The sequence below is a fragment of the Pagrus pagrus genome (assembly GCF_965226575.1).
Source record: "Pagrus pagrus genome assembly, chromosome: 5".
Classification (NCBI taxonomy): Eukaryota; Metazoa; Chordata; class Actinopteri; order Spariformes; family Sparidae; genus Pagrus; species Pagrus pagrus.
The window spans coordinates 31,630,353-31,657,827 of record NC_140189.1 but is presented as its reverse complement, the minus strand read 5'-3'; the positions used below and the strand labels follow the sequence as shown (position 1 = coordinate 31,657,827).

Below are 27,475 nucleotides of genomic sequence, written 5' to 3'. Positions count from 1 at the left end.
GGTTGTTTGAGTTGCTTCCAGAGATATAAATGCGACCCGTAGTCAGAATGATCACAATTATAAGATAAGACCGAGGCTGACAAACGGCAGGATTTCCCTTAAGCAAAGCTTTGTTTCTGTTGATGTCAACAAAGCTTGCAATTCTGGTCACAACAGAGCCATAATGTTTCATAAAATTGCTTTTCTTCAGCGCTGTGAATCTTATCTCCTTCAATCTGCAACTTAATCTTTTCTCAAATCACAGGAAAGTTGAACAATTCTTCAGGAGGAAGATTCAATAAAACACCGGCGACAGTAAATCAGGTCTGTCTGCGGCGGAGCGGCAACGCACACTGAAATTGGTCGTCTTTTCTAGGTCACAGGAATGAATAAGGTAAATCACCAACTTGTAATCTGGCGTCTGTCACCTTGCTCCACGACTAAAGGCCCTTATCAGCGGCGACAGTGCCGGAGCCATTTTGTTTGCGGGGTGTAAATAACGTTACATCGGTCATGAAGCGAGATAAGGCGTTTCATGAAATGTGAGCCACCTTAACAGATTTTGACAGGTGGCTGATACTCCGTGGAGTTGATTTGGTTCGAGGGAGGTGAGCATCGGAAATGAGATACAGGAATATGTGCGAGCAGCTGTGAGATATCGGCGCAAAATGGGACTGTACCCGTCTCCCTGATGATGCAGAGGGTGTCGACGGTATTATGTCGTGGATGTGTGAACGCCGGGGAGAAGCGAGAGCAACACATTTAATTATACACAGGGCTTTATTAGCTTCTTTTCACATGGTGTATATGTGTAATTTAACATGTTATCAGCAGGAAATGCGAGACGTGCCTGTTCGCAGCGCGTTCCCTGTGTTTGTCCGGCTCCTCTGTTCAAAAAGCAAACCCCCGGTGTTTCAGGCTCCGTGAAGGAAGCTTCCAGCAATAGGCTTCTTTAACAGGAGAGAGAGAGAGCCACGTCTCGCCCCCGTGATTTGTTATTCAGTGAACCGCATCTCTGGAGAAATGGATTTACTGGCGTGCCCTCTGCAGAGGAATGAAGGTCGGCCTCTACCTTGGAGATGCCATTTGCGGCGCGATGCAATTGTTAATGCGCGGCTTCGAGAAAGAGGCAGAAAAACATTCATACTTATTTGGGATTCCGGTGATGAAGAGAGATGAAAAGAAGGCTGGAAGGATTAAGGAGGGCAGAGGCACAGCCGGTCCTGTGGTTTCTCCTCTCGCAGCGTTGCTCCACAGTTTCCAACGCTCGCTGCCGCAACCTTCTGCTGTTTATTACGACGGCGGAGCTGCTGTCAAACTGCACGCATTCCTGTAGCTCGGAGGAAAAATGTCACCTTTGACCCCGAGAGTATGTGTGGCCTCACGGTGAGAGTGAAAGCGAGACGTGTTTGGCTTCACACCTGGCTCTCCTCCACCTGGATTTGCATGTACAGTGCGGCCAGCTGCATGTTGTTGAGCAGTGAACATGACGGAGATATCACTGAGGCTTTCACACGATGCCCACTGAACAAACGCACATCCTGAAGATGTCAATTCTACATATTTGATGACGTTGAAAAGAGCCAGAATCAAAGTTTGAAATGAAAGTGTTCAGTTACAGTCTAAAGAGCTTGTTGTGGTTCAAAATTAAAGTTTTATGACGCCTACGTTTTACTTCTTGCAGCAGAAGCTACAGGGTGGATTTGAAGCGGGAGCCTCAACCTCAGCAGCCTTCAAGCACTTTACCAGGTGAGTTATTCTGCAGCTTTATTCAACACTATGTTTTGGTCATCGGCTCTAATATTCCCAGTTTGTACGACCAAACATTGCACTTAATAAAGCTGATGAATAGCCCACCTAGAAAGGTACGGATAAAAAGATATTTCAGAACAACATGAGTGGACTTCTGCAGGATAACGGGCTTTCAGACGAATGGGCTTTTGGTTCATTGGGACATTTTCCAGATTGTTGAGGTTTTTGGGAGAATGATCCCTTTAATGAGACATTTTCCTGAAACAACTCCATTAAAGTCCAAACTGTCAGCTCAAAAAGGCCGATCGCTGCAGGCTCCCTCAGACTAAACACACAATCTATGTCCTCTCTCAAATGTAGCATTCTGTAGCTAATGCTAATGTTAATGCTAACACCGCCAACTGTCTTGAACCCAACTTAACGTGAGGACACTTGGAAGGGCTAATTTGTTTAATGAGCCTAATGCACATTAATACTGCACATTAGCTGGACCAGCTAATTGAGCTTTAAAGATTCTGGTAAACTGATTTTTGTTTTACCTTGAAGCTAGCTGTTCCCCCCTGCCTCCAGACTTCATGCTAAGCTAAGCTAACAGCACACTAACATAAGTGTTAACGATCTTCCCATCTAATTTTTTCTGGTAAAATGCAAATAAGACTATCTTTTTCCCGGATGTTGAACTCTTCCTTTAAGAAAAGTTTCTTCGCTCATAAACAAGCAGGAATCAGAGTAAGAGCACACTGATGTCTCGGTTTGATGTAATAATTTCATCGTCTTGCTCGGAGCTTTTTTCCGAATATGTAGGACAGAAAACTTCACTGTGCAGTCGGCTTCAAAAAACTTCTCCAGCTTGTCATGTGCAGATGAAGCCATTGTAGTGCTGCCAATGTTTTTTCTATGATTGCTGCACTGTTGCTGCACTTTTCCGTCAGTCCCGAGAGGAGCAGTTTGGAAACTCGTGAAGTATTAATCCACGAGAGGTTCGAGATGCAGGAAGTTAATGTTTCTGAAATCTATCGAGTCGAACGAGTTGCTACTTTCTGACGAATCAAAGAAACGGATGCATCAAATTATTCTGCATTTTTGTTTACAGAAATGCACAAAACATCCAGCTGTGCTCCTGTTGGTAGTTGTGACATAGATTTCTTTGCGTCTGTGCTGCACATTTAGCATCTCCTCACTCTCCGTTTCTGTTTTGGTCCATAAGTTTTCCCTCCTCCTCCTCCTCCTCCTCCTCTTCTTCTCTTGACTGAAGTGTTTTCCTCTGGGAGAAGGTGGCTTAAAGCTATATCCTGATCGATCTTATTGTTTGCTGCCTCAAGGTGTTACTTATCCCCAGTGAGAGGAAGTTGGATTGTATCTTTACTGTATGGAGACCAAAATAGCTTTGAGACACACATTCATCAAGCTGGACAGCTGGTAAACTTTTGACTTTTTAAATGTCTGTTACCTTCCAGGTCCGAGTGCTCCTGAGAAGATGTTCTGATGACGCGCTGATTGAATCACATTATGAAGTTTTATTTTAATCTGTTTTTAAGGAAAGTTTCAACATTTTTGGAAATATGCTTTTTCGCTTTCTGCCCAGAGTTAGATGAGGAGATGAACATCACTCGTGTGTCTGTGAGGTAAGTTTTACTTTGATCCGTCCAAACCCGACAGAGTCCGAGAGAGTAGTAACCAGCCTGACCCAGACTCCATAAGTCCAAACCCAACTCGAGCCCCCTGCAGTTACTGTAAGCTGAAGCTGTGTACCGCCCTGTCAGGCAGCTGTAACCACAGTCACAGCCTGCCTGCAGCTTACACTTTATTTATTTACACATATTTTACACCATATATTCACTGAAAGACCTTGAAAGCACCGTGTCAATTAACATGTTCGGACCTGAACCGGACCGATGAGCCCCGGTGGGTCGGGTCAGGTATCCATCCTCTACACTGCTGGTTGTGTGTTGTGTTTCTAAGCCTTTGGATAGTGTGAGGTTAGCTGCTTCCTGTGTTTGTGCTCAGCGTAGACAAACTTTCATCATATGAAAATGTGCACGGATAGAAATGATTTTAATAATTGATATTTTCCTTTTGGTTGTGTATAATGTATTATTTATATTTAATCTATAACTAGTATTTAATAACACCTCGGTAAGCCACCTTATCTCATGCAGCCACAAGACGTGTCAGAGCTCAAGTTAATATCGTCAGTACTGATTTCACTGATCACATTAAAGAAGAACGCGTTTGATTCGTTGAAGGTTTGTTTGTTGACGTGAAGGAAAATGTGCACGGATTCCTTTCGTAGTAAAACGCTCACAGCTGTTTGAATTAAGACTTGTGGTCAGTGACCAGACAGTATAATAATCAGACAGTCACAGCGTTGAGCGGTAAACTGTTACAGCGGGGGAGGAGAGAATAAGTGAAACACTGAGACCTCCTTCAATTTTAGAAGCAGCAGACCTGAAATACCAAACATGCTTCAAAGTGACAAATTCTCCTTCTGTCTTTGAGGAGGGTCATCTTTGTGTGTGTGTGTGTGTGTGTGTGTGTGTGTGTGTGTGTGTGTGTGTGTGTGTGTGTGTGTGTGTGTGTGTGTGTGTGTGTGTGTGTGTCACCCAGGGGAAGGGAAGCCTCATCTGGTCACAGCAGACAGTTTCAAAGATGGTCTCTGTAGTTCTGGGTGAAGAAGTCTCACAGCTGCTCCTTTTCAAAGGCGATTTACAAACACTTTGTGGATGAAACTCTTTCAATAAAACCGTTTTATTGTTCGGCGCTGGATCACCTGGGACCGTCGCTGTTTTTCTTATCACGCTGAGACGGCAATAAAACACAGAAAAAGTATTACTCAGATTACTTTCACCGCAGACACGGTTCACTTTTCTTCTGACAGACGTCCTTTAGTTGTTCTTGATTGTCTCCGCTGTTTCACACCATGCAGCACTTTCTTAATAACGGCTGCCTGAGACAGCTTCACCTCAGAAGCTGGTAATAAAATGCTGCTGAATAAACCAGAGTAATGAAAGATGTGTGATTACTGGCACCACCAAGTGGTGACTGCAAAAAAAGAAACCTCAGTGAACAGTCAGTGAAGGTGACACAACACCGTCTCTATAACAGTATTATTATCATACATACTGTAAGTCGAATAATCAGTGTTGCATCTGGTTAAATAGCCGATAACCTGATATACAGGAGCCAAACGTATTGATCCGCACCTCACGTTTGAGTTTTCTCTGCAGAGTTTGTGAGATATTGTGACCGGCATCTTAAGATGAGCGTGGTTCCGTATCCTCTGAGACTTCCTCTGTAAAAACTCCAGCAGCCCACAAACTTACCAATATACCATGAAAAAGCACGAAGAAATGCAGATAAACAAGCAGGATGAGCACACATTTGATCACAGCACGGCTCACAGCGCCAGCCTCCACCACATGCTACATAAGAAAAACCACAGCTCAGCTAATTAAATACAGCTCCTTTCATTCTCCTCCTGCAGCTCAGTGAACGTGTTTTATTTGAACTAAATAAAGACAAAAAAAAAAAAAGGCTGCAGGATGTTGTTTCTCAGAAAACACAAAACCTTGAGATATCTGTTTAAACATCCTAAGAGAAGTCTTCATCTGTTATTTGGTTGATTGATACTTTATTTAACAGATATTGTGATATTCTGTTCTGACTAATTAATTCACCCGACGAACAAGTCTGAAGTCTGACGAAACCACTTCTGCCACTTTTCCCATCCTGCTGCCGTAAATACTCCACCACAGCTGAAAATAGTGATAACATTTAATTACAGTTCGTATTTGTGACCCGTTCTGAAAGATTTTTGTCTCCAGTGGAAACAAACATGATGCTTGTGTCGTCATCACGTGTCAAGAAATTCTTGTTCGTGCAAACAATGAAATGAAGGTGGTTCTTTTTTTTGCCTGATTCAAGCGAAGTCTTTGTTTAAACCTTCTGATTAATGACTTTCTTCTTGCAAAGTGAAGTAAAAAGTCGTCTCTCATGAACTATAAGATTCATTTCGTAATAACTGTCCCCACATTTTATTTTATATTTTTCATTTCTCTTGATCTTCAGGCATGTTTGTGTACATTTATGGTAGACTCGTGTATAAAAGTGATTTATTTTCAGTAGTTTTATCTAAACTGACTTTCTAGTCTTATTTACTGTGGAATAAAATAAAATTATAACAACGATAAAAGCTGCCCGTAGTATTCAAATTGCTTCCAGATCGATAACTTTATTCTTTGTCTTTTATTTGTGTGATATTGTCCTTCTGTTGTGTCTTTACTTCACTGAGATTGGACAAAAGTCATGTAACCTGACATCATCAATAGCAATCAATAGGTTTTACCGAGCCTCACCATGACCCGTCAATAATGAATGTAAAGGTTTCACTTCTTAAGCATCACATCCTCAGATGACCAATATTACGAGCAACTAATAAACCGAACATAGCTTCCTCAGTGTGATGTCACAGCGGTGTGTATGAGCGGCACACTTCCTGTTAGAGGCCGTGATGAATGCTGCGCTCCTCATCGCAGCTGTGGCGCCTGCAGAGGATCATCATGATGGCGTTCACTCTCTGGCCGGGATCAAGTCGTTACAGTCATCGCACAGTCAATTAACTCCCATCCTCTGCCCCGCCGTGTCCTTTAAACCACTTGAACCTCACGAGCGGGGCAGAACACATCCAGAACCACACATTATACGAATGGAGTGGCTGTCGCACTCAGACACTGTAGGCAATGAGGATGAAATAGGCTCCACCTGCTGAAGTTAATGGGGATGGATCGTGTCCGGGGTGATGTAGAGCCACATTTACCGGAGGGGCGGGGGCCTGAACTGTGAGCCGGCTGAACCGAGGCAGCCCGGGGGGGGGGGGGACTGATGCCTGCTCTCACGACAGGCTGGTACACGTGACCGGACCAGAGGTGGCCCGGAAAAGCAAGGACCAGGATTCAATGGTCCAGAGGTTGCAGTAATTAGACTTGACCATGCTGCTGCTCATCCATTATTCCTGGTCCCACTGTTGCTCATTTGGAGTAGCTGGAGATATGCCTCGCTCCCACTTAGTGTGTGTGTGTGTGTGTGTGTGTGTGTGTGTGTGTGTGTGTGACTGCATGCATAAACTGTCCAAGCAACTCTTTTTAAAAGGTCAGAGAAGAGCCTGAAGATGTTTGATTATGGTTAAGTGATGGTTAGACAGTATAACAAACACAAACTTCGACACGAAGGCCGAGGAGCGTGTCCACTGTTCTCAACCTTTACTAGAAAAAAGTCAGAAGTTCGAGGATGGACAAGAAAGTGGACGCTCGTTTCCCTTAAACATGATAAAAATGGAGTAGCTGTGAACTTCATTACATCAGCAACACGTCAGTTAACATCTTTATCGATGCTGACGTTTGTTAGAGCCTTAATTGACCTTTAATACATGTTAACAGCAGACAGTTGTTATCAGTCAGCTTAAAGTGGCTACGAGGAACTTCTAAGTGTTATAAATGACCTGCAACAGCATATATATTATTATATATCTATATTATTAACACCTTTGCTCGGGTCCGATCACATATATCACATATATCACATATAAATACATTAACTCATCTTGATCTCAATTCGGGAAAAAAAAAAAAGCTTTTAGCTTTTCTGCACTGGCTGAATGAATCAACAGACTGAACTTAAATTCAGAATATTAAAACGATGCTGACATCACTTGAGTCCCGGTTGTCTGTGTGCAGATGTTTCCGGGTTGCCTACACAACTCACTGCTTCACCTCCCTCTTGAAACATAATGGACTAATCGCCAAAGACTTCTGATCTGATGTGCACGTTTCAGTAAACATTTACTAATTCAAAAAATGAAGTCTCTCCTGATTGAAATGGTATCGGTGTTTCCCTCCATCGGCTGATGAAAGACGGATCCAGAGAGCTGCACAGCTGTTTGCCAGGTGCACCACATCAAAAGGAAATCACTGCATGAGGTACGACTCTTGGAAAAATGAGCTGTTGGACTTCTGGCAGCATCATGTTTAATACAGGATGATGAGGAAATCATACAACAGGCCAAACTCTCTACTTCAGCAAATTTGATTAAATATTCAGCATTCTGAATGAGTTACATCCATATCTGAGTATATTTCATAGTGATACTGTGATAGTGAAACTTTCTCGCCAAGTTAACATAAGTGGTTGTATTCGATATCTGGTTGAATGTCAGTTTCTCCAGCAGTTGCTCAGCTTCGTTTCTGGCGATGGTCTGTCAGGTGTGTGCTGCAGCGTCGCTCTGCTGTGAAGATCCAGAAATCCATCAGCAGGAGTAAATAATGACTGATTTTTTTATTTTCGGGTGAACTTACCCTTTAACATCAGAACACTTCCATGCAAGATTTTAGCATTTAGCTCAAAGAGCCACTGCAGCCTCGTAGAGCTGTTAGCATGTCTGCAGACTCTTTGTTCAACATGTAGCCAAGTGAAATCTGGATCACATCTCCAGTACGTGTGAATCTTTAATGGGTGTTTATATCAACCTGCTCCTGCAGTAAACACCTCCACATTAGCATTACTAGCTTGCATCATCGGCCTGAATGAGAAGCAGGGCTGCTGATGATTTGGATGTGCCCTCTAGCCTGCCAACGGCCAGCGTGCTAGCACTCAGCTCATTAGCCCCGGCTCCTCTCGCTCAGACACACATCTTCATGAGACTCCGCACCACAGCGGGGGGAACGACTGGGATAAATAAGGAATAATCAAGGAATCGTTCTGGCTGCGAGTTGACCTGGATACGGGGCTCCTTGCCGTCACTGAGGCTCTGCCGGCACAGTGCTGCCATTATAATGAATGGAGCAGAGTATGGAGACAAAAACCCCAACAGTACAATCACACTAATGCTCGGGGAGGAAGAGGAAGAGGAGGAGGAGGAGGAGGACGCTCTTTTGTGGTTGGGTTCATGCGCAGGCTTGTTTCAGTCAACTTTTGCCCACCCACAGTCTATATTTGGAGCGGCAACATTTGCAAGACAAACAATACAAATTTTTAGGTTTTTTTTTACGAACCCATGAATAAAACAGCCAGTGGGTAGGCAGTCGTGGTTGATTGCAGAGGACTGGCTCTCAAAAATAACAAAGCCTCCTTCAAACATCTACGCTCTCAGCTGACTTAGTTTCTATGCAGCCGACATGAAAGACATCAGAGAGACCAACCAGATGAGAGAGCCGGAGAACAATGGCGACGTTGGGGGGAGAAAAACAGAATTATGAGTGTGACCCTTCAAACTGCGGCACACGAATCAGGCAATGCAAGAGATTATTATTCACCCGTCAGTTTGTGAGTATAATGAGTCATTTGATGATTAATTACAATAAGTCAAATGGGAAATGAGTCATTCTGGAAATTATTCACTTTTATAAGTGTTTTCATGTGGTTCGACTAAACCCGATCGCCAGAGTGAATGTTAGGAAGTACATTTCTGCAAAGCCACAGATAAGTTAAAACTGAACAACTTAGGTTGAGTTTTCTATTCCTCTCTCGTCACAACTCATCACTCGCTTTGGTCGCCATGACCACTGATGGACATGGTCCGACCTCCCGTGAAAAAAGGCTGGAAATATCCCCAGGTCTCCTCAAAGTCCCCATGAAACGGATCGAATGCGAGTTGCTTCGTCATCGTCACGTGTCACCTGTAAAAACAGTCAATCGGGCTGAATGTAGGTTATGCCCCACCTCCTAACTGAAGAGTCGCCAATGCGGACTGAAAACACCGCCTCCGAGAAGGCAGAGGCTAGTTTGATGAAGGGAATACAGTACCGAGATCGTTTTCTTGCCAGGTTTGGGAACCTGGCAACCCGGGGCTCCAACTGACCTCTGTCGCTGTACTCAGAGGACCCTACGACTCCGGTTTGGAGGTGTTCATCGAGACGCTGCTGGTTACCAGTACGTTTGTTAGCCGTTACTTTAGCAACAAGTCAAGCTATCTGTCCAGGGTTCTCAAGGCAGAGCAGTCCTCCATATAACATGCCTCAGTTTCCCCCAAATCACTGAGTAAAGTTGTGATTTTGTACAGTAATCTGTGAGGTCTGGTCTTCTCTTCATACATCCATGTCAGCATCATAAAATACAGAAAGCGTTAACTGGTGTTTGGTGAGATATGGAGTCAGACATGTGTGATGATAAAAACACTTAAACAGCTGTTTTGATTTCATGGGAGCTTATTATCCTCCGGGTTGACTGTGCAGCTCCACCACCCTCTCCTCCACCTCACGATGTGAAAGGTGGCTAATAAGCATATAATGTGAACGTGATCTACCTCGGACGTATCTGTGGTTTCCAGAAACGCTAACTGCTAGCATAACATCCTGGCTTTCTTTCTCTGCACCTCTCCTTTGTCACAAACTTAATTTCCAGCTGACGGACCAAGGCTCTTCACAAAGTTCACCACGCCGTGACACATTGCTGCAGTATCAGATCAGGTATCTTCCTCAGTGAGGATAATATTTCATGTACAGGACATTCGTTTTCTAGTCAACTTCAGCTGTGAGCCAGCGCCGGTCTCTGTCCATCCATCATGTCCTGACCTTCAGCACGGTGCCCTGACGGCCGCCCGGGGGCACGGGGAGAGTGACTAATGTCGTCTCAGCCGCCACCTCCCCACACCAAAGGCCCCTGATATCCGTCCAGTATTATCCGACCCTGGCGTCTACAGATTTCTATCGCTGCTCGCAGCTTTAATTATTCACGCTGCTGAATCACACTCTCACCAGAGAGATAGCCAGACTGGCCAGACTGCCTGCCCTCTCCCTCTCTCTGATCTTATCTGTCCGGCTGTATGACACTATCTCATCCTTCTCTTATATTCTGTAGATCAGAGAAGACAACTGCTGGGCTCGCTGTTGACTGAGTATACAAAGGGTACAGCAAACAGTCTATAACAAAGCTGAGTTACTTTCACCTGTTAACAACGGATACTTTTCTCTCAAGCTCTCTTTTTTAAATTCTTTACACGATGACCTCCATTGCTTTTCACGTCAGTAATGACCCGGTGAATACTGGGGGGTCAATACTCACAAGCTACTCATTCAGCATTGATCCCTTTAAAAATATCGATAATAAAACTATATAAATACAAAACATGGGTGGCTTTGCAATACTTTTTTAACTGGCCCGTGTCACATGAACGTGGAAAGAGCGACACGAAGAGCGCGCAGTCGCACGCTTGTGCATCTGTGAGAGATGATGTGTGATGTGGTGTTGCTTTTCACCTGCAGCTAAAAATAAAGCAAGATGCACTATTTGTGAAAAGGAAGTCTCACAGAGCAGCGACGAGAGTAACCTCTTCAAACATTTAAAAACAGCACGCCCTGACAGTAATGAGGAGGCTGAACGAAAACAAGAAGATGCCCGAATAAAATCCCGGCCTCCCACACCGGCGCCCCTCGGCCCTGTTGACGACGGCTGGCTCTCTCACCCACATTCATTACTTACGTATCCTACTTGAAAAAACTTTTTATTTTTTGATGACGAATGCCAAATAATGAAGCCAAAATGGCTCGACGTCCCAGGTATGAAAATATCCAGATCTTCCGTCTTGTGGGGCCCGTAGAGCCGGCGCACTCGAGCCGGCTGACTTCAGGATTATCGGACCGATCGGCTTCTAGTCAAACGAGTCGTTTCACGGTGGTTGTGTTGGTTTTACAGCCTCTTCTTTTGCAATGTTCAGCTCATGAGAAAACTCAGAGATGTTGTGTTAAAAAACATTTACCTAAGTGTTAAAAAGATCATCTGTGAAAAGTTCTGTCATTGTTTGACAGGAAACATCAGCCCACAGTTACCATCACGTTGTGGTTGTTCTGCGTAGAGGAGGGCCTCCTGAGGCTGACTACCTCTGCAGCTGTTCAATGATCTTGTACTCGATGTGGTTTTTCATCGCGATCACGCACGTCCTTCCTGTGGAGCTGGGAATTCAACGTCGTGACTCTCGGTGCATGAAGGACTTGTGTTGTATTAACCGATGAAAATCCTGAAATTTTTCGGTCACACATGCGCGCACACCTCACCCACATTCAACCTCTGTGTTCCTCGACCCCCCCAGGCTGGGACTCTGGATCTTATTTCTCAGTGACAGGTCCGGGGCAGAGGAGGGGGAGAGGAGGGAGGACGGCTCAGTTTTTGGCTGCTGGGAGGTGGACGAGGAGGGCGAGGGGGTGGAGGACACAGGATGAGCTGCCAGATTGACAGGCCGATGGGGCTGTCGCTGGAGGCCAAGGTGTAGAGATGTTCGGGGAGTTGGCGTTTGTGGGCTCAAAAGATAAGCATCAGTGAGAATATGAGAGGCTAGATGGTAATCTTTCACAGGAAGTCAGGCTATACCATTGCAGACGAAACCACAGGAGAGAGGCTGACCTTGCGCGCCTTGTGCTCAGCTGCATCGGGCCGGGCCTCCGAGCCGCTGCAGACAGGAAGATACTCTGACATCGTGCTGCTCTGTTCAGAAAACAAAGGCGAGTCTGGTCTGAAGTTTCTGTGCCGATCACAGAGAAGTCATTCACGACTTCATCTTGTGAGGGTCAGCTTTGCATCGCGCAGCGTGATTAAAACTCAATCTCAGCCCAACATTTAACTTAGTTCAGTGTGGATTTTAGATTTAAAGCTGGAACTTAAATGCACACTATGTAATTTGTGCTGCTCAATAAGACCAGTAACAGCAGACAGAGTTTGATGATGTCGTGAATATTATAAACAGTTTCTCTGTGTTTGAACATTGTTGGAAACATTTGGGATATTATGAGTAGAGAGCAAAATGTATTAAACAGTTTTTCAGACATTTGAATGCGTTCATGTTTCATATAATGCCTTTAAAACAGCGTAATAACATGAGATTTATTCCTACAAGCAAAGTTTCACATTACACGTAGTCATTTGGCTCATTTTTAATAATTAAATAAAACATATTGATTGAAGACGCTGTTAGGACCTCATTAAAGTCCCCAAAAAGAAAAACTAGATATTTATTCGTAGCACTGCGGCCTCCTTTTGTTACGATAACTTAGCAAGTTAACTGCTGAGATCTCAAAACGTGGCCACATCGCAAAAAATCGTTCAGATGGGTCAAGAAACAAACAGGTTGAAATCAAAGTTAGTCAAACTTAATTATCTATCGTTTACAGGACCAGCGTGTGGGGTTTTTATAGTGGTGAGGTTGTGTTCACTGAGCGGGCTCGTATGTTGGTGAACTGAACGTACGTGAGCGTCGTTAACTCGTTAATAATAAAACGGGAGTTTATTGCAGATTTCAGCAGTGACTTCGGCTCCCTGTCGCAGAAGAAGAGCTCGCTTTTAAAAGACTAAAACAGAAGGAACTGAAACCCATTTTTTGGGCCGCGGGTGTCGCTCAAAATTCATAATTCTGAACTATGAACAAGTTAATTTTAATCTGTGTGAACTGAACTTTGAGCTCGTTCACTTGAGGTGTGAACTCGATATTCACCAAACCAAAACCCAAAAGTTGTTCTTTTCTCTCAAGATCAGAAAGTAACCCTCAGTAGTCGTGGTCGCTGTCGTATATTGTTTGAGGTCACGCTTTTTTTTAAAGGTGAGAAAACGAGGCCTTTAAGCAGAATATCAGTGTGTAATGTCCTGTAGATGAGAGTAACACTTTACCTCCAGCGACTGCCGGTGTGTCCCGTTCTCAGGTCTCTGATTTGTCTGCTTCGAGTTTAGCTCCTCTCATCGTCTGAACATTTAACCATCAGTCTGATACCAACTCATGTTGCCATTAAAGATTTATTCACCTGAGTGCTGAAGTCGTGTGTCGAGTTTGAAAGTGTGACCTAATTGGCCGTTGACTCTTCATTAAGTGTTTATGCTGCAGGACGTAAATATTACACGGAAGTGAAATATCTCTCTGAAAGGTTAAACTTGAGTAAAATATCGTCTTCCTGTTTGATATAAACCTGAAGCCAGATGACGATCTAATGAAAGGAGTAAATGTCAGCCTGCTTCCTTTCGCACTCGGCAGAGCAGGTGTTGAAATGTCACAGTGTTCCTGCTCGAATTAAGAGAAATACCCCCGTAGTGCTGGCAGATTCATCTGACCCTGATTTACAGAGCAAATGTTCTGAGTCGGATTTAGTCCAGGAGCTTCCAACACATCACAGATCGAGGGCGAGTCTCCTGATGGACTGATGCAAAGATTAGTTAAAAACGTTAAAAGACAAAATGCACATTTATCAAAGTGTTTTCTCTGGAGTCAGATTACATGACGCCCTCCACAACAAACCTTTTCCGTCTCAAGCAGCAGTGAGGGCCTCTGGTTATAGGCCGGTTTCTCACCACACAGGAAGTCATTTTGGGTTACTGCAGTGGGCTGTTGAAGTGCGACGCTCTGACTCGAGGCAGCCCAGGTGTTTTCTGCATGTCGACTGGAGGGGGACGAAAAGCTGCAGACGGTCTATTTCTGTAACCGAATACATGCGACCAAGCGGGCAGAAATTTCCTGGACATCCACTGACGCAGGTGTGCTAGTTGTCTTCTGAGAAGGTGAGTGACGCTGAATGGATCTCAACTTTTAAGTGCTGGGCAGCGTGTAGAAAGAGACTAGATGAAACAAATGCCAAGTGTAGAGTTACGCTTTGAAATGCAGTATTTTCAGCTCCGGGTGAGAGTCGTGCTCTGATTGAAAATTCAAGAACAAGCTTCCAGTTTGAGATTTTAAAGTTAACGTCATATATAAACTGTAATGTACAGGCTTCTCATCTTATATTTGAATTGAAGCACGAGTTAGGGTGGCACCTCTCGTCCATACGCAATGAAGCACAATCACAAAACAAAGAAAATATATAAAAACAACCAATTTCTTAAAAGACGCACAAATACAAACAGTTTAGTTCTGGATGTAGTGGCGTCGTACTTAGTGAGAACACTTTTTGGCGGTCTCGGTCTCAACCCGGAATCAACCACATTTTTTATTAGGTTTTGTCTCAGACCAAGACGGAGTCGAGGATTTCCAACTGTTTGTTTTTTGTTTTTTTTTGTGGCGAGAAAACAGGTATTTTTAAGCCGAACCATGATGTGTTTCTGACCCTGACCGAGTGTTTTATGTGCCTAAACCTAACCGGAGCACCAGCACAGCGTTGTGACAAAAGATGAATAGAGAATTGAATTGGTTGACTTGAACATAAGAGTCACCCAGAAAAGCTGAAATGTTTTGTGTCAGTTGTAAAACAAGGATCATTCCACATATAAACTTCAAGTCTGCGATGCTGTAGATGGTTTTATCAAGACGTGTCTCGTGGTACATTTACACACCGAGTAATAACAGAGGTGGATGAAGAGAGGAGTCTTCTGTGGGTGAGTGTGAGACTCACACCGGTCCTGGTCTCACTTTCGTTGGTCTGAACACTGTCTGGATTTAAAAAGAGGACGACTAAATTACAGTAAAGGAATGTAACTAAGTACAATTTTGAAGTATTTGTACTTGAGTATTTTTCCATTTTCTGCTACTTTATACTTCCACTATACTACATTTTGGAGGCAAATATTGTACTTTTTTACTCCACTACATTTATTTGACTTTAGTTACTAGTTACTTTGCAGATTACATGCTGCATCAGAGCCAAAGCATCAACGTAACCTGCAAATGAATCTGATGATCAGAATCAGAAAAAAGCTGAATTCGGGATCTGATAATTGGTCAGGTGGTTCCTTGTAAGTATGGTAACTGAATACATTTCATATCAGATACTTCAAGACTTTTACTTGATTACTATTCCTATGGGTGATCTTTACATTTACTCAAGTACTGTACCACATTTTGGAGGTGAATATTGTACTTTTTACTCCTCTACATTCATTTGACGGCTTCTGCGTGCTGCGTTTTTAAGTTAATTCATTTTATAGATAATCAGATTAAAGTAAACAAAAACAAAACATTGTTAAACAAAAAATTCAGATTCATAATTGTCTGAGCCACAGATCACAGCATGAACGATCATGTAAATACATATTTAATTTACTTTTATTTGCACTTTTGAGACATGAACCCACACATTACCATAAAAACACATTTTAGATTCTTAAGTACGTTTAATATCAGATGAATCGAGACTTTTACTCGGTGTGGCCGACTGTCACTCATGGAAAAGTTCTATTTTAACATGAGCTCTTTACTTTTAATGAAGTGAAGTAAACATTTTATGACAAACAGACGAACATCTGCAGCGTGTGATCCGGTTTCCCTCCTCTGACTGAGCTTCTCATCGCTCTCTCTGCCGTCGACACTTTCTCGAGGCCAGGTCACAAATCTTTAAGCAGCCGGGTGGTTTGAGTTGCCACACGTTCTCTGCAGAACTTTATTTTCCAGGCTAAACTGCTCCATGCATCTAATCTCCTTCCTTTCCATGCGTCTCTTCCAACACCACTTCCCTGTAAGCTCTGCGGAGGAGCCAGACGGCCCCGCTGATCGTCGGGCCGCGGTGCCAAATCCAATCCCGAGTTTGATTCTCCCCTTTTGGGACTGTCAGTTGGTTGCCTGTAATGTCTCCTGGCATCCTCACAATCCCCGGCCCTCGCTTAAATGTCCTCACTTCTATTTCGGGAAGGTTTCCTTCCTGCTTCCTGTTATGTTTTTCCTTCACAGCCAAAGGGATCATAAAGATACAATCCTGTCAATTGAAGAGTGATTGATTGGCCCTGACCTTGTGTTTCTCTCTTCCTCTTCCTGCCTCTTTCTCAGGAAGCAGGATTTTTAAATTATATTAAGTCTTTAAAAGCGGATCAGTGCTTATTCAGCCTTGTGAAGGGCTCATTGCAATGTGCTTTTAAAATAACAGATGTTGCAACCAACCTTTTATCGGGAATGAATGCGGATGTATTCAACCTTCACAAGATGGAGTAAACACAGAACACCTGAAGTGTCGACCAGCAGCTCGTCTACCTCAACATCCTCCCTCAGTCTCAGTGCAGGGAGCTCGTATTAAGTCCAGCTGCCCTCAGTTAGCTCGTCGTCACACTTGATTTAAGTCTTTGACACAGCCGGACTCTAGCTGCGTTAACATAAAGCATTTTAAAGAAAATCGCATTCGAAATTTTAATGCAAACGGAAAAATCCGAACAAAAACTTCCTCTAATTCGCAAAAAAAGTGGTTGAGGTGTTTTTTGTCGATGTGCAACATGTTTGATGGAAACAGGTTTGTAATAAACTCTGAGGCTGCGAACGTTCAACTGAACTGATCAGCTGTTTCCGCTGTCTGCATCACAATCATTGCATCTCTTCGTCGTCTCCGGACAGCTTGCAACATGGCCGACGTTAGCTGACATGCAGGAAACAATTACAACTCGTCCCCGTTGAAAGTGTTTCCTGAACTTCCTGTGGACCTTTTTTTAATTCCCATGTTAAAATGTCACCACATATTCTGATGTTTGACGCTTATGTCAAAAAAGAAATCATATTTAATAACAAATCTGTCAATATTCTTACAAATCCAGATGTGGTTTCTTGCCTCCAGCAGCTCAGCTTGTGTATGAAGACATCTTCTGTGGGTTTTCACGTCAGAGGACAGGATTGTGCTGGACGGCCACATTCTTTAGCAGGACACCGAACTAACGATGTTTTTCATTTCTGCTTCACTCCCTCGTTAGCTGCGGAGAGAGAGGGAACAGCCATGAGTCTGCTGTGATAATGGTGAGTTATGGCGCCCGTACCCACTGTGTTCCCCCGATGGCTCCACACGAACGTTCCCAGGGGAAACTTTAGGATCCGCAGCCCCTCTGTGTAATTACCTTTTAGCAGAGAAAATGAGTGAGAGTGAGAGTCTGCTCCGTCATTGTTAGTGCGCAGAAAGAAGAGCAGAGCAGAGAAAAAGACTATTTTTACAGTTTAGTGGGAATTTATTTCAATTTATTTAGTCCTACTAAAGCTCATCATATTTTTATTCTATAATTTAAACATCTAGATTAAAAACTTGAGGCTGTAAAATCAGGAAACAACATTCATGCCTTAAGAACACTCAGCTCTGATTAATGACATTAATGAATCAGTCTTAATTGCACACACACTGTGTAACAGCCTGTTAGTTCACTGTTTTTTGGGAAACCTGCCATTAAAATCAGATCAGCTTTTGACGATCAACTCTCTATTGTTTGCTCTGCGGCACGGAGCGGTGGCACAGCTCCAGTCTCTCCTCTGATGTGTCTCTAGCTTTAGTCTTGCACTGGTGCTATAAGGGAAAGTGTGCACTCCCAGTGACCGTCATCCGCCTGTGGGATGATGGCAGCCTTCCCTTTTTGGTTGATCGAACTCATCTGCAGACCGCAGTGCCTCCTCGCTGCAGGTCAGAGGCTGAGACACGTTTTCATTCAATTATTAAATCTTCAACAGTGTCACAGCCGTTGTTGATGGGAGGAAGTGGCGCTCACCGGAGTGGTCTCTGTGACGTTTGCACCAAAATGTGATGAGCAGAAAAAAATTTAAAATTTTTTTTTAATTTTTTAAGTTGACTTTTAATCGGAGCAGAGAGTCATTTTACTTTTACTTTCACAGAGACCATTAAGAGAAGATAAGACTTTATTGATCCTTCACCTCGGATAATTGTTACAGCAGCTGAGCACGAGCAGTGATCGAGTGATGGATAGAAAAAATACAGTAAAATACCAACACAATAATATTAAACACTATACAAACATTATATTGAATACTGTCTCTTGCTACATTATACCTCCACTCTTTTACATTTTAGAGGCAAATATTGTCATTTTTGCTCCACTTCATTTATTTGATAACTTTAGTTACTAGTTATTTTGCTGCATCAGAGCCAGTACAACTTTTGTAATGTATTTTATCAGCAATTGCATAAAAAAACAGATTCTCAAGACTTTTTCTCAAGTACTGTTCGTATGAGTGACTTTCACTTTTTCACTTTAAAAGTAATATTTTAAGTTGTATTAAGTTGTACTTTTATAACATCTGCATCCATAATTGTAATGCACATGATATGTAGTAATACACAAAAATATATATATATATATATATACTTATAAATATGAATAAACAGAATATATCCCTGAGATAAGCAGTGCAGAGTAGCTGTGGTATTTGTACGTGTCATTTTTTGACCTACGAAAAGTAAAAAATGTGAATTTTATTTATTTAAATAATTAAGTGTGTAATATGAAATGTTGTGCACATATAGAGGAAAATATTCACGTTATTTTCTTTCCAGATAAACTCCCAGGCTTCATCGTTACATGTGAAAACTAATATTCACGGTGTAGCATAAATGTCACACCAGTTTCTCCTTTGGAAAAGTCGATCTGGACTGTAATTACAGAACAACCGTTTCTGTTGGGCGCTTTAAGCTTGAGTGATAGAAGCTGGTGTGATTTGCCACTGATCATGTATCCACCCTGATGTCGGCCCTTTTCTCAGCTTCGCCTGCAGCTGCACGAAAATACACAGAGGATGCAGTTTGCATCATGTTCTTCACAGAAATAGACGATGCTGATTATTTAGCAGACGAACACTATGTCACAGACACAGTCACTTTCATTGGAGTCACATTTCTTAATATATCTCTAACTTCATGTGTGTCCGTGTCTGCGTGACTGTGAGCAGAGAAGCTTTAAAGAGGAAATCCCTCTGAGACGAGCGGTGTGTTTTTATTGCAACACCTCGCAGCAGCTTCCTGTGCTTATCAGTGCTGTGTGTGCAGAGGCTTTAATGGGTAGCTGTCTGCTCAGATTATAACACTGTATGTTGATGCGTGTAAAGAGCGAAAGAAGCAAAAGTAGTTGCATGCTTCAGTGATTCTACTGGTTTTTTTAAAAGCAGATTAGTAAATGATTTTTCCAATAAGTCGATGGACATTGTTATCAAAAAACCTTCCCTGGGGACCAGGAACCTTTGGAGGAACGCTGTGTTTCCACTGCAGGGACCAGCATCTAAATGAAGATCCAGGGACATTATTTCCCCCCTGAAAAGTCTCTGTTTCAGGGATATTACTTGATACAAGCACTTTGAGAGAAGGGCTGACAGCGCTGGACATTTCTGATTGGTTGCCTACTTGAGTATTTTTTATGTCAACCACCATTTAAATATCTGCAGCTGCAAATTAGTTGATGACCAACAACAGCGTCCAGGCTTTTTTACAGTTAAAGGGGCACTATGTATTTTTTGCGGAAGAAATACAAACTCAGAATTTAAATATTTACAATATCAGTGAGGTAATAACACAAACTCAGATGTGTTTATCTGCATGCAGTTACAATGACAAGTACAAAATACAGACCTATATAAGTGCAGACATCTGTGTGCATCTCTCATCAGGTGTGAGATCAGCGTTGCATCAGTTTCGGACATGATTTAACACCTCTGGTAAAAAGCCGTGCCATTTTCGACTCAGCGGGTCAACAGTCCTAAAGTTTTGTCCCTTTAACAAAGAACACTGAACGTCCAAATGAGGCTTTTTACAAAGGTTTTCCTTTCTAAGAGCACAGTGTGATAGGAAATAAAGATGTCTGTGCCTGTCAACACATCGACTAACTGCGGTGTGATGATTTTGATTTGTCCGAGGTTTCTGAAGTTCGTCCGTTGTATCTTTTTTAACGTCTCCCTTTCTGCTCTTTCCTCTCCGCAGGATCGCAGCAGGATAGACAGAATCAGAAAACTAAGATGTGGTAACTACAACAGCGTCCCGGAGTCTGACTACGACGTGGTGGATGACCAGGAGGAAGTGCTGAATGTGCGCATACTTCCTGCGAGGCCCATACACGCTGAGCGAGAGTACGCAGGTAGAGAAGACCATGATTTTTTTTTAACTCTTACTTTATGTTATTTTCAATTCCCATCTGGTGTAGGTTTCAAAACTGCTTTCAAAATGACTTTATAAAGGGGGTGGGGTTTACACGTTTCTCTGGTGCATACTGAACATGTTGACGTCGGTGACAGTGACACCGAGTCAACAGCAGTTAACCACAAACCTGCTGTGTCGGTCGCTCAGAGACCAGAACTGAGTAACTCTGTGCAAATGTGACCTTTAATGTTCGTCACCACCCGTCTTACTCTCATTGCTCCTGTTCGCTTTAACTGTGTATAAAAAAGTGGACATTTATAAATGGAATAAAATAAAACAAGACTTGATTGATCTCAGAGGGAGATAAAAGATTTTAAAAAAACACGACAAAATAAGAATAATATGAAAATAAAGTCATAGTAAAGTATCCAAATGACTAAGGCGTCTAGGCACCAGACTTAAAGAGGCGTTGAGTGTGAGTATGTCTCCTTTTCCTCTGGTGAACATAATGAGAATGAAGCTGAATGAAGCTCCACCACAAACTGTGGTGAGAATGAAAGCAGTGAGGATCTGAGAGAGAGCGAGCTCCTGCTGAGTGAGCATGATCTGCCAGTGGGTCTCCAGGGCCATCTGTTGGCTGAGTCAGACTGCGGGAGATTACAATTATCCAGCAGCCGGAGGGGGAGCGAGGGAAGCGTGTAGTGTGAATAGACTCCCTTTACTCTGCTGCATGTTTGTGGCCCACAGCCAGGGGCCTCGCAGCTGCACGTCCACAGCTTTATACTGAATGTGGCTTTCTAAATTTGCTCACACTTGGAGTGTTCGCCCTCTGTAATCAATACAGTCTGCTGCTGCAGCGTACTGCTGGGACCGGCAGCGGCCGAGTTACAGCGCTGATACGAACCGTTTCAACTCTCAAACCAACACTGGAGCTTCTGAAACTACTGTCATTACTGTCGCTGATAAGACCGCGAGCTTCATAACTTCTTTTGCTTTTTCAAGACAGGGGTCTTCCAAGGTCATCGTCGGCTCAGAGCCTGTCGTCGCTCTCCTCAGTAAGCTTCATCTCTTGTTTTCTTTGAATTAACATCCATCTCAGTCGCTAGAAACAAAATGTTGGCATTTAAACATTTTCTGCAAGCCGCGGATACGTTCAAGTCTGACGTTTCTACAATACCTGTCGTATCATTTTCACATCAGGACACAGACGGCAACGAAACGACTAACAGAGGCTGATTGTTGCATCACCTCACGTCGCTTGTGTCTCGACCATGAAGCTGCACGGCGTAAAGACTGCAGCCCTCAGCCGTACGTACGCAGCTCGTACGATCTGTGTGAGAGGAAATAACTTTCCATACGCAAGGTAACCGTAAAGACTCGGGACTGCGGATACACGAACCGTTGTTAAGATGAAGCAGCGTTTGATTGTCATTTTCACGCCACTCTCGCTAATATAGTCAGTTCTGCTCGAGAACATGTCTGATAAAAAGCTGCAGATGTCACTGACGAATAGGCGAAGAAAAAATATATTGTGATAATGCGACACCCCTTGTCCCAACATCAGTGTGCCAGGGCCCTAACATGCACTGTATATGAGCTGACCTAGCGGTGGCATAACAGCTGATGGCAGTCAAGCCAGAGACCACTGTTCAAGATGCTGTGAAACCACTGGGCGTTGTTATTGAGATGCCGTTTCCAACCGTGTTTGTGGCGACAAAGGTCAAAACATGATGTTATCCTGCAGCCTTACGAGTGTTTTTTCAGCCTGAACTTAACAACATCAACACAGCGTTCACGACGTAACAGCTGAAAACTGAACCTAAACATGAAGCATAAAAAACACAGAAAGTTCATTGCCAACATTTATTCTGGCGATTGTGTCGGGCTGTTTCGTTCCCACTGCACTATTATTATAAATGTCTGCCGGTGCTTCTTGTGTGACGTTCTGCCCTCCGCTCCATCAGGGCAACTCCAACTTCCACCCGAGAGAAATCCCACGACCTTCAGGTAAAGTGACGGAGCTCTCCGTAATCTGAATTTTGAGCTACGAGGTAACGGTGTTCTGTGTTGCTCAGTTCAGCCTTTGGTTTTGCTCTTACAGCCTCATTTAACAAACTCCAGATAGATATTGGTGTTTGAAAGAGATCCCTGTCTCAGCTCACTGACCTCATGACTTCTCTCTGCTTGGCCACAGGCTGCTGCTCTGCAGAAGTTACATAGGGTCACTTAACCTGCATTATTCAAGAGTTTGCATTTAATTAAATGGCTCTGTGGGATGTGTAAGAGTCGCTCATCATAATGAAAACACTGAAAAGAGATTTATTGCACGGTTCAGTCTTTTCGTCCTTTGTAAGGAAGCTGTTAACTTCTGAAAACTACCAGAGGCAGACAGTTTATTTTTTATTTTATTGATTTTACAGACATTCATAAGACCTCAACAAAGAAAACTGGAAATGATTTTCACAGCTGAATGGATGCACAGAAAGGCTCGGTGATGTTTTAAACCATACGCATAAATTCATTAATTCCCTTGACCTAAGCGGAAAGACTTTATACAACCTTGTCTCGAGTATAGAAGCTGAAAATGTTTATGTCGAAGATGAATTTATCTAAAGACCCATCCATGTCTCAGCTAATCTATACACTCTTACTTGGATATTAAAGTTTCGTCTGGATTCAGAAAAAATGACATGCAAACAACCAGACTGCATCTCACACAGACGGAGAGCTTAAACTCTTTATGAACTGCCGTAACGTTAAAGTCCGGTATCAGCAAGGTCAGAAAATCAGGACACATCATGAAGGACATCTGCTAGATCACGAGTCAGTTACTGACAATAAGATGAGGAGAACAAAATCTGCATCATCTTAAAATTTGAGCCATTTTATAATAAAAACATGAGACTTTTTCAGACGCTTCATGGGCTCGATATGCAACAATCTGATTTAAGAGGGCCACAGACACCTTGTGAGTTCATACATTTGATTAATGTTTATTTCTATAGGGACACGTATGATAAACTCAGTTTATGATACATACTTGTAGGGATATATAAGCTAACAACGTGTCCGTGGCCCTTTACATAATCTTTAAAGCTCCTAAACCAGATTATGGAAAATGAAGCCCATGAAATGAATGAAAAGGTTTCGTGTTTTTATTATAAAAGGCCTTAAATTTAAAGATGATGCGGAGACCAGTCAGGTTCCCCGCAGCTTTAACTCTGCTCGGTTAAATATAATCTTTTGTTCTCTGACTGCCTTACGGCTCCTGACCTCAGCAGACGTATGAGCGAGTGATGTTTAGCTGATTATATGTTTTCATCTTACTTCAGTGCAGAACTTCTGTCTGCACATAATCACTTCTCTGCATTAAACACAGGGCCTGCTATAAACAGAGACCTGAAGCCAGGCAGAAGAAAGATCAGATTCGGTAAGAAACTCTGAAGTATTAACTTTCACCACCCGGAGCCTCAGAAGCATCCGCAAACACTCACACTGTCGCTCTTACAGATAGAAGGCCCGCACCTCCAGTCAGGAGACCAGGAGACCAGGTAAACACCTGTGACGTGTGCAGCTGATTGACTCTGTTTATGTCTGTGTTGCAACTCATTAAAACACGCGACCGGTTTTCTCTCCTTCCTGATATCACAGCACTCACGCAGGTAATTTGCTCAACTACTACTTCAAGTCATTCATTACTGTTTTTGTATGAATGGACTTGCAGCTAAAGTCTCTGCTCCTCCAGGCCCTCTCCATCATCTCCACCTCCATCTCCACCTCCTTCTCCACCTCCATCTCCACCTCCAACTCCACCCTTTACCTCGGAGTTAGTGAGCCACTTGCCCGAGCTGACTCTGCACGAGCCCCGCGGTGGAGAGTGAGTACTGTTTTACCCTCTGACTCAGGAAACGAGAGCATCGGTGTTTCCCGCTGAGCGTCTGCAGCTGCTGTTGTTGTGTTGCGCTGTATTAAACTTGACCCGGTGTGACTCCCTCCTCTGTGTGAGTGGACGGAGGCCCTCTAGTGTAGCAGTGGCACCATCTGCTGGTTAGAAGGATAATGACAGAAAAGACTCGAGGTGATCTTTTAAATCAAACACTTGTGATGTGATGAATAAAACAATAACACGCTCCTTTCTTCATTTCAGTGGCAGGAGACCAACTAGAAAAGTAAGTGACGAAAAATCAGCTCAGATTTTATATTTATTTTATTGTTTACAGAGATGGAAGGTAACTAAGTACATGTACTCACACTTTACTTGAGTATTTACATTTTCTGCTGCTTTATACTTCTACTTCACCACATTTTGGAGGCAAATATTTGTACTTTTTAGTTTGCTAAAAATATCTGGCAGCTTTACCAACTAGTTACTTTGCAATCAGACTATTAAAGGTCCTTTATTTTGCTCATTATTGGGTTTATTGGGTCAAAGTTTTGTCCACTAAAATTGCTCATTGCTCGACTGACAGGCTGAGGTTGTTACTCTTGAGTGTCTGCCAACATTAAGGAAACGATTCTGACTGAGACATGTTTTTGTTAAACAATAAGATCTGTTTTCTCGCTCTGAAATCTCGCGTGGTGAGTTTTTTTTACAGTTGTTGATAAAATAGTCGGCCATGTTCTTGCTGGCAAGTTCCTCTTGGTAAACTCCAAACTCGTCTCTCCGACTCCGACTCACGTTTCCACCGTCATATTCCTGCAACTACGTCAATTCACGCAAGATTTCAGACTGAGACTTGTGAGAACAAGACTTGTGTTTCCCGTTACAAAAAGGTCTATCTCTACATGAAAAGTCTGGCAACAAGAAAATGTTGTCAGACGCTTAGAGTAACAACCTCGGCCTGTCAGCGGACACAACGTGCACTTTAAGGGGGCTGTAACTTTGACCCAAAGGATTATGTTGCAGTGGCAATTTCCAAAACATGAAAATATTGAGCCCATGTTTTAAAATGTCTGAATTCCCCTTCAGTTAATGATCTGAGGTTTGCGAGGGTCGGGCTGCTCCTTGTCCTTATCTGTCCGGTCCTTATCTTCCTCACTGGTGCAGGAAAACGCTACAGTGCAGCGAGGGAGGGAACAAAACAGGAGACACAGACTAGAATCTGGTTTACATGTTTCTCTCCGACACGTTACAGCGCTGCACAGACAAACAGTCCACGTTGGACTCATTTTAAACCCAGACAATAATCTTTTTAAAGGTGTCGACTCCTGTAGGCCTGAAATAATGTAGTTTTCTACTTGCTCCTTTCTTTAAACTCAATAATCAACCAGTGTCCACTTCATCATTTTGTTGACTATGTTTCACTCTTTGTAACCTGCCCAACATCTTTGTCTTTTAACAGGCAGAATTCAGTCCACATCCCCAAGGTAAGAGATAAGCTACTGTGAATGTTACATTTTGCTTTCAAACATCTCGCTCGTTGTAATAATGCTGAGTGTTTTCAGGCCTACAGCGCGCCGACAGCGTCCATCATAACAACCAAAGACATTCTTTGGATCTGGAGACTCATGAAATCGACTGGAGGTGCGACCTCCGTTTCTCAGGTTTAACGGGATAACGATGTCGCGATACATTTGATTTACATTTTGCTCTTTCTTCCTTTATTTAGGGCGCAGCGGAGCCTAGGTGAGTGATGCCGCAGATCATCGGTATCTTTATACAGACATCGATTAAATAAGTCAACATTAACTTCTGCTTGTAGAAAGGGTGCCATCGAAACGTCATCACCACGAGTGGCCTCAGACTAAAGAAGACATCGACCAACATGAGTTCGTTCCGATGGAAAAGCCCCAGCAGGTATACTTGCTGCCACTTAAAGGATGAGTTCACCAAAGAATAAAAATCTCACGTCATGCCGATGGAAAGTCAACGAAGTCTCCTGGTTCTCAACACATTTCTGGAGCTCCGAAACAACCGACATAGACGGGGACTTAATGAAACAACTGAAAAGAAAACATCAGGTGGCTCCATTCAGCTCATCCGGTGTGATCCAAGACTCACAAACTGATTTGAAAAGACCTTAGTCCCCATCTGCTTCAGTTGTTTAGGAGAAAGCTGCAACACTGTGAAGCTCCAGAAATGTTTTGTGGACTATGAAACTTCTGACTTTCCATCGCCGTGCGGTTGAGTAGTTCATGAGTAAATCTTCATTTTTGGGTGGACTTATCCTTTAAAAACACAACACACTGAACTCTATGCTACTTGGCAGACCTCCTGTGAAGAAGACTGGTATGTTGGGACTTGTAATCGAGCCGAGGCCGAGCACGCCTTACACCTGGTGAACAAGGTACCTCTTCTAACATGAAATGAGTCACAGGATGATTCATCTGAAGCTCAGCTAACACCATTTCTTCTTTCCATTTCCTCACTCACTTCAGGACGGGGCCTTTTTGGTACGAGACTGCTCCGTCAACTCCAACAGCGAACCCTTGGTTTTGTCCGTGTATCACGAGAAGAAGGTTTACAACGTAAAGATCCGGTTCATCGAGAGCGCGGGCAAGTTCGCCCTGGGAAGAAGCCAACGATCAAACGATGTGAGTGGACGGATTCACGAAGCCAGTTCAACAATCACGCTCTTCAGCACTAAATATTACTGAGGCTCACGTCTTGTTTCTCCTCAGATGTTTAACACTGTGGCAGAGATCATCAAGTTCCACTCCCTCTTTCCAATAATCCTCATCAGCGGGAGAAACGTGCCCGGAAGCAGATACCCAGAAAACTGTGTTGTGCTGACATGTCCGGTAACCAAAAGGGATGTTGACCAGCTGCTGCAGTAACACACACACACACACACACACACACACACACACAAACACACCACTCCAGGGAAGATAATCTGGTGAATCCAGTCTGGTTTGTCAGAAACGATTATGTCTCGTAACCACAACACATCCACTGAAGCTCAACGGGAGCGTGTGAGGAAAAAGCTGACTGTGTAAACAAATTGTGAAAGTGTTGTTGCTTGTATCAA

The 27,475-nt window shown here is 43.2% G+C and overlaps 1 protein-coding gene across 2 annotated transcripts; it reads left to right on the top strand.

Annotated features, from left to right (window-relative positions):
- The first annotated feature begins 278 nt into the window (after positions 1-278).
- clnk (cytokine dependent hematopoietic cell linker) lies at positions 279-27,475 on the top strand. 2 transcript variants are annotated; one of them, XM_084353876.1, is made up of 18 exons: positions 279-373; positions 1,664-1,728; positions 17,356-17,398; positions 20,349-20,502; positions 21,507-21,559; positions 22,469-22,511; positions 23,884-23,934; positions 24,015-24,055; positions 24,156-24,166; positions 24,250-24,381; positions 24,652-24,673; positions 25,847-25,871; positions 25,950-26,028; positions 26,114-26,130; positions 26,207-26,301; positions 26,714-26,791; positions 26,883-27,038; positions 27,126-27,475. In XM_084353876.1, exons 1-18 carry the CDS (start codon positions 365-367, stop codon positions 27,279-27,281), a joined length of 1,230 nt encoding a protein of 409 aa, XP_084210002.1. In that variant the 5' UTR covers positions 279-364; the 3' UTR covers positions 27,282-27,475. The 2 variants fall into 2 exon arrangements, with proteins under 2 accessions (XP_084210002.1, XP_084210003.1); XM_084353877.1 differs by lacking the exons at positions 279-373; positions 1,664-1,728 and adding an exon at positions 14,005-14,256.

Bases quoted from the DNA above. Each gene is read 5' to 3' on its own strand.
- clnk (XM_084353876.1), top strand. The intron at 20,503-21,506 runs GTAGAGAAGACC...TGCTTTTTCAAG, and splicing joins CGCTGAGCGAGAGTACGCAG to ACAGGGGTCTTCCAAGGTCA. The intron at 23,935-24,014 runs GTAAGAAACTCT...TCGCTCTTACAG, and splicing joins CAGAAGAAAGATCAGATTCG to ATAGAAGGCCCGCACCTCCA.